The 19617-nt window shown below is 27.9% G+C and overlaps 1 protein-coding gene across 4 annotated transcripts in view; it reads left to right on the top strand.

The window, feature by feature from the left end:
* Positions 1-19617, top strand: part of LOC136090262 (HAUS augmin-like complex subunit 6) — a 126031-nt gene that overhangs the window by 105700 nt on the left and 714 nt on the right. The window contains exons 18-25 of one of the 4 annotated variants that reach the window (XM_065816514.1): positions 483-522; positions 597-837; positions 2996-3052; positions 5615-5663; positions 5936-5998; positions 6113-6664; positions 6971-7029; positions 17444-19219. In XM_065816514.1, the coding sequence (XP_065672586.1) occupies positions 483-522; positions 597-837; positions 2996-3052; positions 5615-5663; positions 5936-5998; positions 6113-6664; positions 6971-7029; positions 17444-17512 (1130 nt within the window). In that variant the 3' untranslated portion in view covers positions 17513-19219. Of the gene's footprint in view, positions 1-482; positions 523-596; positions 838-2995; positions 3053-5614; positions 5664-5935; positions 5999-6112; positions 6665-6970; positions 7030-17443; positions 19220-19617 lie in introns of those variants that run through there. The other 3 variants (XM_065816515.1, XM_065816516.1, XM_065816517.1) reach the window with 3 other exon arrangements.

Here is a 19617-nt window from a genome sequence, read left to right as displayed (position 1 = left end):
ACATTTACTTCATTATACTAACAAAATAACATGTTTGCAAAAAAATTTAGATTTTTCTTATTATTATAAAGAAACATTGTATCTAGATATAAAATAAGTATTTAATACGTTAGTTATCATTGTAACTTGTTAAACAAACTTACACCACACTAATATTTTACATGTTTTATCACAGCATTGAGGGATTTTTTGAGTTTTATCACAAAATCAAATGATTCTGTTTTTTAATCCATATTTAGTTGATCATTTTTGTTTTAAAAAATTAATATAAATTAATTTTTAAAGTGCGTAATTTTGAAATGCTTGATTTAAGTAATTTTTCTTACAAAAAATTTTCGTGATTTTGTCATTTATTTACTGAAATCATATGGGTAATATTTTTGAATGTTAATCATTTTTTATGGTAATAAAAAATTTTTTTGTTTAAGTTTTATATTTATGTTAAAATACTTTATAAATACCATCATACTTAAATTTTTTAGATCAAACACCCGTTCGACAACTAAAGTCAATTCAAAAAAAGTATTTTTTTTCCTTATTTACTGTAATTTAATGTAGTTTTTTTCATGATTTTTAATTTTAACTTTGTGTTTTAGTTCATCACAAACAGCAAGATCAACAAATTTAAAATTGGATTGTCCAGTTAAGATAGATAATGTTAAAAAGACTCAAATGTCGAATCCTCAAGCTAATAATAAATCATCTCGCATTCCTCGTTATAATCTATCAAACTGTAATGTTGAAAATACTAAGGATTGCATTAGCAATATAGAGAGAAAGTCTCCAGCACATGATATAGAAAATAAAAGCAAGGCACAGGAGATTCTTCTGGAACAGGTGATCTCTAATTAAATTTTAATCTATAATTTTTTTTTATATAAAATGATGAACACCTGATTTCTACATTAGGAAATTTATCTATCAAGCATTTTTGATTAACTTAAATTGAACATACTTGTAAAAATATTACTTCCAGTAAAGCTGCAGGTGCGTGTAGGTGTATAAGTGTAAGTCTGTGCTGTTTGTGTCACACAGTAAATGTTGTTTTTGATTAGCCTAAAAGATTTCTGAATTATCAGCCAGCCCAGTCGTACTCCAGAAAACCATGGTTGGTTTAAAACCCACTCATGGATTTATACAATCATGTGACATTGTACTAATAATACATTTATGATTTAATTACTTTTTAATTAAACAATAGAAAGTGATGTTTAAATGTGTGACATTAAATCCCATATTTAAAGTAGTTAGGGGTAAAAGTTTATGTAAAATATGCAGACAAAAAAAATTCAAGAAAATGTTAAAAGACATGTTTTGTCTTTGAATATTAATAATAAGCACAAACATTTGTTGGATATTTTAACTTTTTTTTAAATATCGGTATAGAATGCTTAAGAAATTGTTAGAAAAGGAATCAAAGTTTCAATAACCACTATAAGTAGAGTTTAAAATGTGGCAAGAATTGAATATAAAGATAATTTTAATGACAAAAAAGATAAATGTAGACATCAACAAATTAAAGCTAAATTCACAATAAGTTTCACAGATGAAAAATTTAAAAGATTTTTCCCTACTTCTAAATTATCATGAGAGTTTAAAATATTATAAAAATGTATATTATATAGAAATTTAGAAAATGTAATTAAAAATAAGTTTTAAAAGGATGTGTATATATATTATCACCTGGTCGATCTAGAAAAGGTTTACATGATCAAAAAAACTTTATGGGTTTGTTAAAAAAAACTGGATAAAAATCATCAGAACAGATGTAAAACTATTTCACCTTACTGATTGTGATCAAAAATCTAAACATATTTATATAAATAAAAATCAAAAAACACGAAGTGTACTCTTTTATAAAATAAAAAAATTTTCAAAAAGCTGTCATGATATGGGTGTATTTGGTGCTAAAGGATTAACATTTATAATATTTGTATAAGCAGGAGTTAATATTAATTCAAATAACTATATAGGGAGTGTTTTAAAACCATTAAAGATGAAATTAAAGAAACTGAAAATTGACTTTCCATCAAGATTCCTCGTCTTCAAAAATTAGATTATCTAGTCTTTAAAAATGACCATTAAATTTTTAACTGACTAAATTATCAAATTTATTCATCCTGAAATGTAGACACTTAACTCAACAGATAATGCACCTATTGACTAATTTAAAAGGGGTTATATGTAAAATTAGTTAAAAAAAAACAACAAACAAAAGTTATTACTGGACTTATTCTGCATATAAAAGATGTGGGATAAAACATTCTTCCAGAACTTATAAATAAAGCATTAATATTGTGGCCTAGACATTGTAAACTATTCTATAAGTGTCATAAGTTTTAACATTTAAGAAAAACTAAAATTAGGAATAAGAATACTGCTTTTTAAATATGTTAAAATGTTTCCAATTCGATATCACATGATTTTAACTGACATCTGATTTTAAAAACCCAGATGTATTCCAGAAACATCTTTTTTCCATTTCAACAGTAATCGAGTCTGGAAAATAGAAATAGATTAGTTAAACATCCTCTTCCAAGCAACAGTAAATATGTTTAAAAAAAAGTCATGATCAATGACTTGAACATCCTCCGTGGCAAAAGTAATTATGTTTGAAAAATAGCCTTGCTTGATGAAGTCATCATCCGCTACCGTGGCAACAAAAATTGTGTTTGGAAAATAGTTCTACTTGATGACTTAAAAATCTAATTCTACGGCAACAGTATTGGTGTTTGGAAAATAGTCGTGCTCAATGACTTAAGTGAAGATTACTGTAGTTATATGCAATTATGCTTGTTTTTTTGTAATTATGCTTTTTTTCAAACTTTTTTAGGGTCTGATATAAATGGATATTATGTGCATATAGATTAAATTGTTAATCAGCACATCAATCTAGATTTAGGGCTAGATTTTTTTTTGTAAAATTAATGTATTAATATTCAGTATTTTAGAAATATCTGCTTTGGTTTTTTATCAATCCCGTATTTTACTTTAGATAGCACTGTCTGTTTTAAATGTTAATAAAGAAAATGTTGGAAGCAGTTCTGATGAGGTTTTTCTTATAATATTTTTTTTTTTTACTTTAAACAATATTTAAATCTTCCACCATTTGTTATTTGCTGAATCAGCAAAGCTGTTGTTATAGTTTTCGAGCCTTTAAAAGTAAAAATTTAAGGAGTATATGGATCCTTAATTTTTTAATGGGTCCTTTTAACTTTTCAAAAATTTGATGAACAATAATGCAAGTAAATTCATTATCTTTTCAGTTTGTGTTGAAAAAGAAAATAATTTGATGCAATATTTATTGAACTTGAAAGATCATTACTTCCTCTATAATCTTTTCTGACTGTTATTTTTGCTATTCTTTCAAAATGAACATTGTTCACCTTTTACTGACATCATATTCTAGATGCATGTGGTTCATTAATTTCCTTTAGTCTTTAAAAATATCCATCTTACTTTTAGTAGTGAAGATAGTTATCTGTCCCACTTGTGGAGATAATTGTCTGTGGGACAAACAATTATCTCCACTAGTCTTCTTCATTCCACCACAATGATTTTTGCTTTCACTCCTTTAACTATTGATTTTTATCTCCAACTAATTCATATTCAATTAAAGTTTTTAATAATCTTTTACATTATGGATTTGAATGTTGTTTACTCTTCATGATTTTCAATAATGTCTAATCAACCAGTATTATATAAGTAATAGCTGTCCAGACCTGTTAAACATGGGGCTTGGTAAGTCTATTCTACACTGACCATTTCTATATTCATTCCTTATTTTTTCAGTAAACAGTAGGAAAGTTATACATAGTGTCTAAAGTTATGAATAAAAAACATTGAAGCAGTTATTCTAAATAATATATAATATTTGATGTTTATTGAAATTTTAAGCTTTTTTAAAACTCTCTCCCTTTTGTTTGTTATATATGTTTTATATATAACATCAGTAGAACTCTAAAAACCTTTTATTTTGTATTTTAGAAAATTAGAAAAGATTAAAAAAAAAAATTAATGTGCAAGCAACATGATTTAAACAATTGTGTTGTACTTGGGAAAGGCAGAACAAACAAACCACTTCGGTCACTAAGACACACTAATCTGCCAATTTTTAACACTATTTAATAAACAAAAAACGAATTAGTTTTATGAAACAACGAATAAATGTTATAAATCAATATAAAAAAGATTTTGCCAAAGTGCAATTTTTAATTAATAGTAAAACTTTATAAAAGTGATAAAATATCTATAAAACTTTAAAAATGTTTTATTTTTTACTTTAAAAAATTGAAAAAGATAAAAAGAAAACAGCGTGGAAGTGCAAGGATTTGAACCATGAAGTTTTACATCAGAATGCTGCAAGCTAACCATTTTGGTCACCAAGGTGTTTTGTTTGAAGAATGTTTTAAAACTATTTAATAAACAAAAAACTTTATAAAACAGAACAAAAAAAATCAAATAATAGCTATAAATCAAAAATAAGAAATTGTTGCTGCAATCCAATTTTAAAGTAAAAGTAAAACTTGATATATGTTTTAGCATTGCATAATTTAAAGTTTACATAAGTTATCTAACCTATATAAAATTGTAAAATATGAACGAATGTGTATGCAAATATCTATTTAAATACTTACTTTCGTTCACATTTTCTTATACAAAAAGTGCTGTGACCCTTTCTCTCCATAAACTGGGGGTGTGGTTGCCATAGTTGAATTGATGCATAAATATTGGTTGCCATGAGTTTTGCGCAAACATGCCTGAATGAGTAACAGCAGTAGCAGAAGAAGCAGCAACATTAAATTTGATATTAAAATATTATAGGATAATTTCTAATAATCATTATGTCATCATTGGTCCTCCTGTTATACTATTGATTTATTTACCGCAGTAACATAATTATTTTATCTTGCAATAGGTAAAAGTGTTGAGGTAGAGGCTATTGGTCTAGTCTGAATGAACTACATCTAAATATCTCTGCTTTAATATTGCTGTGATAGTTTTTAATTTGTAGGATCAGTTCAGATCTCTGATATTTAATGCTAGAGTAACAAGTTATTTATTCAAAAATTTCAAAAATGGTTCATTTTTAATTATAAGATTTCCAAGGTCTTTATACTTCTTAAAAGAATATGCTCAGCTCATAAGTTATATTTTTTAATGCCTTTAGTTATGAGGCATGCATAACACTTAAGGAAAAACTTTAAACTTTTTTACTGTTCAAGACAAGATGAAAAATGACAAATTTTTCTGATCATCGGTTGTAATCTGTCATGATCCACTGTCGGTAACATGTATATACTTTGTCATATGACTTATCAAAATATAAATTGCATTAACCATAAATCTTATTTATTTAATGTACTCAATAACTCTGCCTAGGAGGACAATACTTAATTTAACTAACTTGACTCTACCAAAAGTTTCATAATAAAGTGTATAAGTACGTAGACAAGGGATTTGAATAAAAATATTAATAATTTTCATACAATTTTTTACTAATTTTCTTACAAAAATTTTGATTTGATTTTTTTCACTGCTTAAATGTCTTTTTTTTTGTGTTTTGTTTTGTTTAAATACTTGATTTTTTTAAATTGTTTTTACTTTATTTCAGGAAATAGAAAGTAGAATACATGCACTTTATAATCCTTTTGAAGCATTTAGTAAGTTTTTTCTCATTTTTTTTATTTAATAAAAATCATTGAAATTTAGGTAAACTTTTTGTGAACTTTTTATGCATGTTAAAAAGTTATTGTAAGTAGTAATTCTAAAATCCATAATAAATCAATCAGGTGTTTTTTAATATAGGTTAAACATATTTTTTTAGTCTGCATGCCTATTTAAAGAGTTTTTTACTTAAACCTTAAATATTCCTAATATATTTTGACTTTTTGTACTTATAATATACCTATATTTTTTTTGTATTTTACTTTAGCAAAAGATCCTTTTATTAACAATGAAAAATGTATTCGTACTCCGGGCCCAAAATGCAGACAAAGTAATTTTATTAGTATAGTTTTATAATTAATGTTAATTGCATCATGTATGAGTTTTGTTTTTTATAGTTATTAGAGTTATATAAGTTTTAATTGAAAATGATTTTTGTACGAAGACATAGGCTTATCGAATTTATCTTTGCTTGATACTGCAAACTCTCCAAATGAAAACATTGGTAACAACGATTGCTCAAGTTTTTTTGCATTAAGTCCAATTCGTGACTTTCAAACTTCGTATTCACCATTTGAAACTTCAAATATTCACTTATCAAAGATACCTTCAGATGACTATAGTTTACTTACACCACTTTGCAATTTAGAAAATTATAATGTTCCTCAAAGGTCACCTTCTTTTACCGTAAGTACATCTCAAAGGTTGCTACAGGATAAAGAGAATCAAAAGAGCTTAAATAAAACATTTATGAAGTCTATAGAAGAGCTTTCAAATTTATTAAAATTTGATGAAGGTGAAAATTTCTCATATTTTGAGCAGAACACTTACAAAAGAAATTTCGTTAAAAATAACTTTCCAGAGTTTACTCCTGAACAAATAACAAAAACCTCAAATCTAATCAGTTTTTTTACTCCAGATAAAAAATCATTGGATATAGATGTTACTAATGACGACGTTGACAATTTCATTGAAGAAGTTATATCTAATACACCAGGTAATTTTTTAATTTTTTCAATTTCATGCTATCTTATTTTTTTTTTTTTATTAATTTATTATGTTTCATATTTTATATGTACTATTTTATATTTTAAAAAACCTAATACAATTAGTGCTAATTAAATGAAATATGATCATAGAATTTGATAAATTACCTTTATCAAATTCTAAGATCTATGAAATATGATCTTAGAATTTGATAAATTACCTAACAAATATTTTATAAAAAATATCTTTTTTATAAAATATTTGTTAGCGTTTTTTAACTTTTTTTTTTATCAATTATAGTGTTTTTTTTAAATAGGTTGTCTTATGAAAACACCTTACACTATCCAAAGTAACTTTCACCTACTTACACCTGAGGTACATTCTTATTTATTATAAATACTACTAGCTATCAGAACCAGTAATACGGGTCTATATTAGTTGTGGTATCAAAAAAATACCTAACAGTTAGTAAGTTAAGGCAGTTCCCATAGTTATGCACAGTAACCCTAACATGTAAGTACAGTAATGAAATGAAAACTACATTGGTATCATTTTACAAATTAGCAAGATTTTGTAAGTTCTAGTGATATTACAACATTATTGGAGAATGTTACACTTAATGTCACATTACAACATTAAATGTTACATTACAACATTAAATGTTACATTACAACATTAAATGTTACATTACAACATTAAATGTTACATTAATGTTAACATTACAACATTAAATATTACATTAATGTTAACTTAACAACAGCAAATATTACATTAATGTTAAAATTAACATTAAATGTCACATTAAATTTCACATTAATGTTAACATTACAACATTAAATGCTACATTAATGTTAACATTAATTAGAGAATAAGAATAGTCAAAATCTGTAATATAAAAAAAACACAAATATACAAAAGGAAATATATTATTACACAAATAAGAAATAACATAATATTTAATAATGCAAACCCACTCAGTAATGTTACTTTAAAAGAAGCTATTCTGGTAATGGATTCAAATTTTTTTTTTCTTCCTTAAACTGTTACCAGTAATCCAAAAGTGTATTTCATATCATGAAGTTTACTAAATTAAAACCATTTTTAACAGTAGATAAACTAAGATAGTAGTAGCAAAGTAATAATATATGTAGATAAAGTAATGATATAGTAGATATTGAAATGTTAAAGTAGATAAAGTAATGATATAGGTAGATAAAGTAATGATATAGGTAGATAAAGTAATGATATAAGGTAGATAAAGTAATGATATAGGATAGACAAAGTAATGTTATAGTAGATAAAGTAATGATATAGGTAGATAAAGTAATGATATATTAAGTTGGGAGTTACTAAAAAAGAAAGAATAGAGTTAGGAGACGGTTGACAGAAAAATTGGAAAGTTGCTTGATATTGACAAAAAGATGGTTGACTAGATCCAACTATGTTTACATTACGTTTTTAGATTTTGTCTAAAAAAGAAAGAACATCATTAGAAGAACCCAAATATGGGTTCTTCTAATGATGTTCTTAATATAAAAAGCCCAAATATAACTAGAGTATTCCATACTGAGATATGTAGAAGGAGAGAATAGAATCAGGAGTAAGATAATGGCAAGGAAGATAAAGTGTAGCAACATTACAGATGCTTAACTTTGTAAGGGATTGTATATTTGGTTTTTATAAGGTCATTTATTAAATAGTTTAGAGAGAATTGAAGAGTGTTCTGAAGAACAGTTTTGTAAGACTATGACAGGAATGTTGTCTTGACTACAAGCCTGAGAAGAGTTTAATTAAGAAATGATTTTAACAATAAAAGCTGGAGTGATTTTGATGTCTAACGATTGGTTAATCTGCTTAACTCTTATGGCAAGATTTGTATAGTCATTAGATTCAAGAGTTGAATTAGAGGAAAAGTTCTTTGCAATTAGTTCTGTCTTTTCCTTGGGAAAAATAATAAGAACCCATGAATTAGAGTTGAAATATTTGATTCACCTTTGTTAATGACACTGTTAAACACCCCTAAAATTCTCTAGAGCCCAACTTCCGATATAAGAAAGGATAATAAACTGTTAACAATGGAAACCATCTGTATTGTTTATCTGAAAACAAGTCTCAAAAATAACTATATGAGTAAGTGATTGAAAAAAAGTTCTGAGATTTAGTGCCAGCATGGTCACTGGTGTTAGAACCCAGCCATTCAATGTGATGAGCATTAAAATCACTAACAAAAACAATATTAGCAGAGGACTAAAGAGGGTTTTGTCAATTTGATCAGAAATTATATCTAAGAGTGCAGTCTTAAGAAGGAGAACAATAAATAACAAAAATAAAGGGGATAGAGTGAAGAGGTTCTCTGCCGAAGCACATAAAAGAATGCTCAGAGGATTCAAACACAATTTCTTGACAAATATTTTTCTTGACAAATAATTGATGCAAAAGGTTACCCCAAGCCAAGCTTGTGAATATTGATTTCTTTGTGAATCAAAGGATAATACCCATCAAAAATAAGACTTGAAAAAGAAATAGCTAAATTTAATTTATTCTTACAAAGAGCAAACAAGTCTGGTAAATTTTGCAAATGGTAAGATTCAACTGATGGAAAGTTACTTCATTTTCTGAAGTTAGAATTAGGTGATACTGATTTTTATGTTTAATATTTTTTGTTACTTTCGTCATGATTAAGTTAAAGAGAACTTGCAGGTGTCACAGTCCTAATAATTTTTTTTTAACATTTTCACTTAAACAAGGCTGCAAGCAACCACTATTCGAGATGGAAGTTACTGGAAGTTTAATAGATATTATATATGTAACATATTTAAAGATATTATTCACTGTAACAATCCAAAGGGAGGGAGTTTTTAAAAAAGCTTAAAATTTCTAAAAACATCAAAACACCTGTAGAAATTTATCAAGATAGTTATGATATTAATATGGTCAGTTTATTAGTCCTAATAAGCTGCAGATGGTTTTAAAAAAATAGTTTAAAAAAAATAGTTTTAAAAAAATAGTCTGAAACTTAATAAAGAAAAAAATTAATTACTCATCCTGCTACTCCAAAAGGTGCTGCAGTAAAGTTAAAAAAAAAATTAATCCTGTAGCTAGCAAAAACTTTGAAACTTTACCTTAGCAGTTATAAGTCTTTTTTGCTATATTTATTTTTTGTCTGTAAATATATATACCCAGATGAAAAAGACCTGTTTTTTACGGGTCATGACAGCTAGTTATGTAATAGTTTAATATTATATTAAGTCATGATGTTAAATAGGGAAGCAGAAGTTTCCAAATTTTATTGGTATATCTACCATCCATCCAACCCATCTCCATTATATTCGTACCAAATTATCTTATAATAACTTAGCCAGACACTGTTATCAGGTTCCTTACAAAGCATCTAAAATCACTGTCACAATCTTCATTAGCATATGATGTTCTGGTGGAGGAATTACATTGAGTACATTTCTATCTTCAGTTACATCAAATAGACGTGGATGTATAACATTTTTGCTGATTTGAAAAAAATATCATTTAGATCCATTTTTAGAAATGCTTTAATACAGCAAGTTCAACATATTGAAAGTTCTTATTTTACTCAGATTTGACTTCTCACTGTAAACAAGATATATATAAACAAGAGATAATGTATATAAACAAGAGTATTTTACTCCATGTCCTGACTAAATTGGTAAACATAATTGCCTGCAATTATATTTAGCAGCATAAGATCATTTGCAGAGCCGTAGTGAAGGGGTGGCGAACAAGGCCACAGCCATGGGCGGCAAATTAGCAAGGCGGCAAGTTTTAAAATTTAGTAAACATTTTTTAATATATGAAATGTTTTAAAGGCGCCTCAAAACCAAAATAATTTTAATTTGCGTTTCAAAATCTTTGGACACGCCTCATAATTTTTTTCGCACCTTCATGCAAATTAAAATAATTTCCAATGTGAAGTTAAAACATTAATTAAAAAAAAATTAAATAATTAAAACAAAATCTGAAAGGCAGTGAAATATATATTAACGAAAATTTCGCTAAAGAAACTATGGAAGAGAGAAAGAATGGAAAGAAGTAAAAAAACTGGGCAATCAAGGTAAATACGCAACGACTAAATATAACTAAATTAATTGTCGCGAATTTAAAAAATAACTTTAATGGGTGATGTGGAAGTTATCGGACAAATCCTAATTTCATTATTTGAGCGTAATAATTAGTTTTTGTGGTTTTATGCGTAGGCATAAACGTTCTATAAAATATAAACTTTATTATTTGAAACACAATTATTTAAAATGAGGTTAAATGCAGCTGAACCAGAATCTTTTCGAAAGCGACTAAAAATGTTTTTTGTAAATAAACCTAATAGAAAAAAAAAAATTGTAAATCATTTTGAAAAGGAAGAATTTGCTTGAAATACAATATATGATAACCTAAAAAGACTTGAAACTGTTCAATATTTTCCTGATAGAATGCACCCTGGTCGTCCGACATCCTGGACTAGAGAAAAGAAAGCCGATTTAACGAGACTTGTCAACAATCGAAATGGGGTCAGTCAGAGAAAAATAGGTATTAAATTCGGTGTAAATCAATCGACAATTGGTCGTCAGTTGAAAAAAATGAATATTAAATATAGAAAACGTGAAAAGATTCCAAAATATACTATAGAACAACAAATAAAGGCAAAGAAAAGAAGCAGGAAACTAGTTAACCAACTCTATAACACAAAATCGCGTCTAGTCATCGATGACGAAAAATACTTTTGTTTTGCAGGGGACAACATGCCTGGAAATTCTGGATACTACATACAACAAAAAGACATGCCCAGAAAGTGTTCGTTTTATAGGAAAAGAGAAATTTCCAAAAAAATTATTAATGTGGATAGCCATATTTGACCGTGGTATGTCCGAGCCATTGTTTCGCACTTCCAAGGCTCTAGCGATCAATTTATCAATCTATATTAATGAATGTTTAGAAAAACGACTTCTTCCATTTATTCACAAGTATCATGGAGACTTTAACTATTTATTTTGGCCAGATTTAGCAAGTTCTCATTATTCTAAAGATTCTCTAAATTGGATGGACCAATATGTCTATTACGTTGATAAAGAATCCATTCCCCCAAATGTGCCTCAAGCACGACCAATTGAAAATTTTTGGGGACATTTGGCACAGAAGGTTTACGAGGGAGATTAACAAGCTTCAACAGAGCAAGTTTTGATTGATCGCATTAAACTAAAACTACAAGAAATTGATTTAAACTTTTTACAGTCGCATATGAAAGGCGTCAGAGCAAAAATGAGATCAATTGCAGATGGTGGTGTTTTTTCATATAAAAAATAATATATTTTTATTAAAAGATAAATGCTTTATTTAAAAAAAATATAATAGTAGTTTGTTTTTTTTATTTATAAATAAGTTATTGACGTTTTTATTTTGTTCGATAACTTCCGCATCACCTGTTATTTTTTTTTTAAGCGTAAGAATTAATTACTATTACAAATGGCTAAACAAACAATAGATTTTGGAACGCAACACTTTAATGTTTTCAAAACTACAAATAATGTTTTACTTAATGACTTTTACGACCCAGATTTGCAATTTTTTAATGAAAATAATTTTAACTCGCAGTTTTTTGACTTAAGAACTTTTAAAAAAGAAATCAAGGCAAAATAGTTGCATTTGTATTTATTGATTACACCTAGTCGCACACAGAAACTTTCATTTTTTCTTTGTCAAGAAAAGTAAAATATTTTGTAATAAAAGTTTTAAAATCTATTTTGTTACCATCAAAAAAAAGAATAAAGCTATCTGGTTCAGCTTTCAAAAAGTTATAAAGGCAACGACTTGAAAGTGACAAAAAATTACAAAAGGTGTTTACAAAATAGATTAAATAAAAGCGAAGATCAAACAGAACAACCAGGTAAAAATATTTTTATTGATGGATTTTCAAGTCAAAATCACAAATAAATTTAATTAAAAAACTTAGCAAACTAAGCCATGTCATTTGCAATATTACAATGGAAAAAATGTTGATATAGTTTATTTTTATTTTTACAGCGCAAAAAAGTTCAGTTTTTTTTCGATGTGATGATGATCAGTTACTGCAAAACAATGAAGTAAACCAAAATGCAGTTAAAACAAATCTGTTAGAATTCAAGTTTGATGATCCACCAACTTGGCCCAAATTTAATGACAGTCTAAGATGTTCTTTGGTTGAACATGGTACTAAACAAGACAAGAGAGAAGTCTATCCTACCACATCAACATCATCAGAAAACAGACAGTCTAGTTGGTTTGAAAAAAATCTTCCAAATGGGGAAAAAGTTAATCGTCAATGGTTGTTATACAGTGCATCAAAAAATTCTTTGTTTTGCTTTCCATGTATCCTTTTTTCAAACACAAAGACAAGCGAGTTTGCAGAATGGAAACAACTAAACCCTTGAATCCCTGAATACGAGAATAGCTGTGAACATAGAAAGTGTTTCACTTCATGGAAAGAAATGGAAAAAAATCTGAGGGAGGGAAGATCTTTAGACAAGGACATTTAAAATGCCATCCAAACTGAAAAAGAAAAGTGGCGAAATATTCTAAAAGTTGTTATAGATTCAATTATGTTCTGCGCTAAGAACAATTTGGCTTTTCGAGGCAGTTCCAATATTATTGGTGAGCCAAACAGTGGAATCTTTCTCAACACAATTAAACTAATAGCATGCTATCATCATCCTTTAGCAGAACACATAACGAATGTTAAACTTAAGCCGAAATCTGTTAGTTACTTTTCCCCACAATATCAGAATGAACTAATTGAACATCTTGGCAGAAAGGTGAGTCACGAGAATTAAAAAAGCCAAATATTATTCAATTTTATTTGATTGCACTGTTGATCTCTCTCACAAAGAACAAATGTCAGAAATAATCCGATATGTTTGTGTCACTGATGGAGAATGTTCTATTGAAGAGAGTTTTCTGGCTTCAGAAACATTATTCAGCTTAAATAAAGATGAATTAAACATCGAAGATTGCCGAGGTCAGGGTTATGACATTGGAGCCAACATGTCTAGAAAATATTCTGGTGTTTAAGCCCAAATAACTGCAAAAAATGATTTAGCACGGTATGTGCCTTGCGCAGCTCACACTCTAAATTTTGTAGGAGTCCATTCAGCAGAAGTTTCCCCATTTATGATTACATTTTTTGGAAAGGTTCTAAAAATATTCAATTTCTTCTCAAGTTCTACTACCAGATGGGACAAACTGATGAAAACACTTGAAGTCACCCTAAAGAGTCAAAGTGAAACACGCTGGTCTGCCAAAAAGGAGTCTATCCATTCACTAAATAATCAAATCACAAATGTTTGCCATTTTTTACTAGAAATTAGTAATGATTCTCTGCTAAATGCTGAAACAAGGTATGGAGCGAGAGAGGTTTTGATTCAAGTTGATTTTGAGTTTCTTTGCTGGCTTGACCTTTGGAGCATGATACTTACATTAATTGACAGAGAGAATCGCAGCTTACAATCAAAAAATATGACAATTAATATTGCATCAAAAAAAATTGCTGGTCTGATTGCTTCTATACAAAACCTTCGAGACAGGGGCATTCATAACAGCATGAAAAAAAGCTGAAATAACATCAAAAGGTCTTGACATTGAAGCTAGCTTTCCAATAAAAAGAAAACGAAAAGCAAAAAGGATGTTTGATGATGAAACAAGGGAAGAAAGTTCACACATACCTCCAGAAAAAGATTTTGAAATTAATTGTAATATAGTCTTTGACAGTATAATTACACAATTACACTGGAGATTTGAAACAATGGCTGAGATTTCATCAGATTTTGAGTTTCTAAATGGTAACTCTCTTGCAAAAATGTCAGTTGAAGATCTGAAGAAATGTGGAGATAAACTTTGTCAAAAATATGTTCGTGATCTTAATGCTAACGAATTTCTATCTAAAATTGAAAGCTTTAAGTTTCAACCCAGTGTCCTGATTCCTGTGCTATAAGTAAGTTTATTAAAATTTGAATCAAATTAAACATTAAAAAAATAATTGAATTTGAGGCGGCATTTTTTCTCCTTGCCCGAAAGGATTTTTGATCTCACTACGGCCCTGATCAGTTGCTAAATAGAACTTAAAGTCGTTGAGCATTATTTTCTCTAAAAGAATCTGTAGATTCGCATGATTTTCAGTAACTTTTTAAAAAAATCCAATACAAGAACTTTCTTAACACCGCAATTCTTTGACTTTTTACAGTCAATACATCTTTTCATACTGAAAATATTCATTAAAACTTTCAAGGATCCTCGAAAGTTTTAATAAATCCGCCATCTATCCCAGTTAGATGTCTAGATATTGATACAGTAATAACTTTATCCACATCTAGATATCTAACAGTCTTATCATTTTATTTATATTTATTAAAAATTTTGATTTAATCAATGCATATAATATAATTGCTGAAAAAAGTAATTTAATAAAATTTTCTTGTTGAAGAATGTGAAAAAAAAATCATACAAAAAATTGTAGACCTAAAGAAAAGGGGATAAAATTGCCCCCATTCCTTAAAAAATTGATTTTCTCATCGGTACAACACAGAAAAATCCGGTCAACTTTAAATTGAGATTTCTCTAAATCTACAAATTTTTATTTCTTTAATTTTATTAATTAAACATTACTTATCCCTAATTGTGTTGATAAACTTTTATTTACAAATCAATGATTTGCAAAATGTTTTGGAAACATTGAGGTGCATAAAAAAGTTGTGAATTTTTTTTTTGCAAAATCCGAACCAGTCACAGCGAGATTTAAGGAGAAAATTTAAAACTTCGCATTCTTATATCTAAAAATGCTTCTTAAAAATGCTAGAATTAAAACATTTCATATGAAAAACACACCTAAGAGAAGCTTAAATGTGAAATTGAAAGAATTAGACGGGCAAAGAAATTACTTAAAATTATGGCGTATAAAAGTATCTGCATAATTAAAGACAGCGAAATGTATTATAAAGCAGATTTTTCACAACTTCTTGATCAACAATTTTACTTTAAGAACAAAGATAAACCTGTCAATGATCAATTTAAATATATTCGATGATAAAAATTCCTTGTGTGGCAAGCAATTTGTAGCTGTAGCAGTCCTCTTGTTTTGTTGCTAAAAAGACCTTGACTGCCGATCTCTAGATCAAAGAATGACTCCAAAAAAGACTTTTGCTATTTATGAAAAAACACATATACTGATGTCTCTATTCTAAAAAAATACTGATGTCACTATTCTAAAAAAGTTCAACAGTACATGATAATATGAAAATTGTTCCTAAAGATGCGAATCCTTCGAATTGTCCTGAAGAGCGCAAGATTGAAGACTTTTGAGCAATAGTTAAAGGAGTTCTTCCTAAGACAGGTGGAGCAACAAAAAATATAAAAGACTTCTAAAAAAAGTGGAATAATGCCACTAATAAGGTAAAAAAAGAAAAAACTGTGAAATGCTGGCATTAACCCTCAATAAAATTCGATCTCTTGCCAAATAACCCATCAAGCTCCTTAAAATTAAGTTGAAACCCTGATTGATGTAAACACAATTAATATAAAATAATTAAAATACAATGCATTTATGGTTTTAGAGAAATCTCAATTTAAAGTTGACCGTTTTTTTCCGTTTCCACCCGATAGGATGTACACCAAACTATTTTTTCTCTCCTTTGATCAGTCTATTTATTAGTCCTTAATATCATGCAATATTTTTAAAGTAATCCAATTTTCAACTTGGACGTACTACATTTGATAAGTGTCAATTTATGAAGGTTATTATTCAATATAAATTTTCGCTAAATTTAGAGATTATGATTTATTAATGATAAAGAAAATTATAATTCGATTTTGGCTTATAGTTTTTTGTTTCTTGCGAGAAAAAACGTTTATAAAGGATAATCGTGCCCAAAAATAATGATGCGGACATTTAGATAAAAAATAGCATACTGTGGTATTCAGGAACCGCAAGTTTAACATTAAACAAAACCCCAGGTCTTCTTTCAATTTTGGATGGACGTTACTTCAAAATAACCAAATATTCTGGACGTAAAAATGTGTTGACCAGTTGCAAAAATTATCAAAATTTAATCTGACATCCTCTGCGCAAGTTCACTCAATTTTGAACCTACAAAAGCATCTTAAGGTAATTATGTATGCATCTATTATTATTATTTTTGTTGTTGTTATGGTTATTGTTGTTGTTGATGTTGTTGTTGTTATTTGCGATGTTATTGTTGTTATTGTTGCTGTTATTATTGTTGTGGTTGTCGTAGTTGTTGTTGTTGTTGTTGTTTTTTATATTGTTGTTGTTGTTGTTGTTATTTATATTGTTGTTGTTATTGTTGTTATTGTTGTTGTTGGTGTTATTGTTATTTTGGATTGTTAAAATATTTATATCAAAATTATAGTCTTACTGTGCATAATTATTTTAGTGTCAAATTGTTTTAGTGTTGCTATCAAATAATTTAAAAAAAAAAATTTTTAAGAATATGTTATTCAACTAACAGAAATAATTGACTTCATTTGTTACAATAAAATTAAACTCTAATCCAGAAGAAGCAAGCTTTTGGGTCCATAACATTAAATGTTGTAAAAATATTTTTTCCTTACTTAAAATCTTTTATTTCTTTTTATGCAATAATTATTATTCTTTTTTTTTTTAAATATCGTTTTAAAAGTTAAAAAAAAATTGTTGAATGATGTCTGTGAATGCAATAACACTTCTAAAAAAGCTTTAATTTTTTTTATTAATTAAATATTTCTTATCTTTTTTCAGGCTGTTCATTCAAAGTCAGCATTTACAATACATATAAAAATTTATAGTATTGTTAGAAAAGCGATCTGAATAATGCTGGTCTGTACAGGATAGGTATCCTTGCAAAACCGTTTTGCAGTAGAGTTGGTGATCAACTCACATCGACTTAAACTACTAGAAAACAACAATTAAATTTAAGGTCTTTTGTTCTTACTTTACAAGCAAATTAAAACCGTTTAATTATTAACTATATTATGAGTTTCGTCCAATGATAACAGTTGAAAAGCAATTGTTTGAAGTTTAAATTACCGGCATTTTCCTCTCATACACAGATATGTCTTGTCCAATTTTTAGAAACAAGGTTGGTTGCAAACTTGAAAAATGTTCTTAATACAATTGAAGATCACATAAAGAGGTCAATGGTCGATTTCCATATGTACGACAACAGTCGGAGCTGTTTGAAGATATGGTGAAGATCTCAATCTCAAATGTCAATTGCTCTGTGGTGAATTGTGATGATAGTGAAAATGTGGTAACAGTAGAATCAGCAGAAAAAATTCATCGGATGTAATGATTAAGATACATTTGGAGACAATTAATATTGAAACTTTTTGACAAATAAACAAGAAAAATGTAATGACAAATGTTTATCAGAACTTACCAGATGTGTTAGCCGCACTCTACTTCTTATTGCCACAAGTAATATTTCAATATTAATTAAAAATGACGTGAGTATGCACAAACGGCAATACAGAGGTGCAATAACCAATTACTCAAAACTGTGGTCACTTGTCAGCCAAAACACACTAGATTCCGATGCTGTGATATTACTAAAGTTTCATTGAAGACACCAAGGGAGACTCAATGGATTCTACATATGATGCCATATGCCGACTTATGGTATTAGGAGTAGAAGGAAAGCTTCGCCAAATCATGGATGAGCTAAAATTGCGTCGTTTTAAACCAGTGGAGTATAATGTGTTAGACGAAACAACTTATGAAACCTATTACTGATGGCATGGTGAACTCCAGTTTGTCCAGAGGGATAAATTTTAAGAGCAGCTTAAATTTTTCTGGGATTCTTTATGGCAACGGTTCAGCAAGTTTGAAAGAAACTCCTAATGCTTATTCCAAAAGTCATCCACAGCGGATATTTGTTTGAGGAATTGATTTCAAACATAGATCGGCGTTTCCCACATTTGTTTATATGCAACAGTTCATCCAGGATGCATTGCAACTGCATCTTATCCTCAAATAAAGCTGCGAATTTTGATATCTGAAACTAATAATTTTTGTGAATTTTAATCGTAAAAAATAAACTGCATACAAATTAGTCAATCAGCAGTCACTATTGAGTGTTTACGATATTTTGGAAACGGCTTGTGCACATCTTCGTTAGCGTATTTGAAATAATACCCAGTTGTTAAAAAACTGTTCAGAGTTGTTAATGCAACTGCTCCATCATCTGCTCCAGTTGAACGCCTCTTTTCAAAAGAAGCCTTTATTCACTGTAACGCCGAAAATCAAATAAGATTTGTTGTTTAAAATTTTATCTGATTTAAAACACTTAAAAAATTTCAAAAAGTTTAAAATACTTTCGCTTGAAAGTGTTTTGTATTTTGTATTCTAAATACTTTTTGGAGTAAGTATTTGTGTTTATATTTTAAATGCTTTTTTGAAATTATTTCTTACAAAACTCTTTTTAAATATATTTAGCAATATTAGTTTTTCCGAAATTTGAATAAAATCCAATAAATGGAAGTGTAAATCTTATCCTAGGATTATCAATAATATTTAAGCCAGATATTTTTTTTTATCAACATATAATTTGATTTTAGTGTCATTTAGATTTAGTGGCAATCGATTATTTTTTAAAACTAAACAAAGATTACAGATTAGAAAGGCTAAGGACATTTATTAAATCCAAGCCATATATATATATATATATATATATATATATATATATATATATATATATATATATATATATATATATATATATATATATATATATATATATATATATATATATATATATTGTTTGTACGAAGCCATGTAGTTTTGTTGATGCGATCAACTTTTTTTTTAATAAGTGTGAACGTAACTGAATAAAAAATTTGTAAAATGCTCGTGAATTTTTTTTTGTGATAAACTGATATAGAGATTAAACTAGAGTTGACCACAATTATAAAAAT

The sequence above is a fragment of the Hydra vulgaris genome, chromosome 13, assembly GCF_038396675.1.
Source record: "Hydra vulgaris chromosome 13, alternate assembly HydraT2T_AEP".
Taxonomy (NCBI): domain Eukaryota; kingdom Metazoa; phylum Cnidaria; class Hydrozoa; order Anthoathecata; family Hydridae; genus Hydra; species Hydra vulgaris.
Note: the sequence above shows the minus strand (reverse complement) of the source record. Positions and strands in the feature narration are given on the sequence as shown.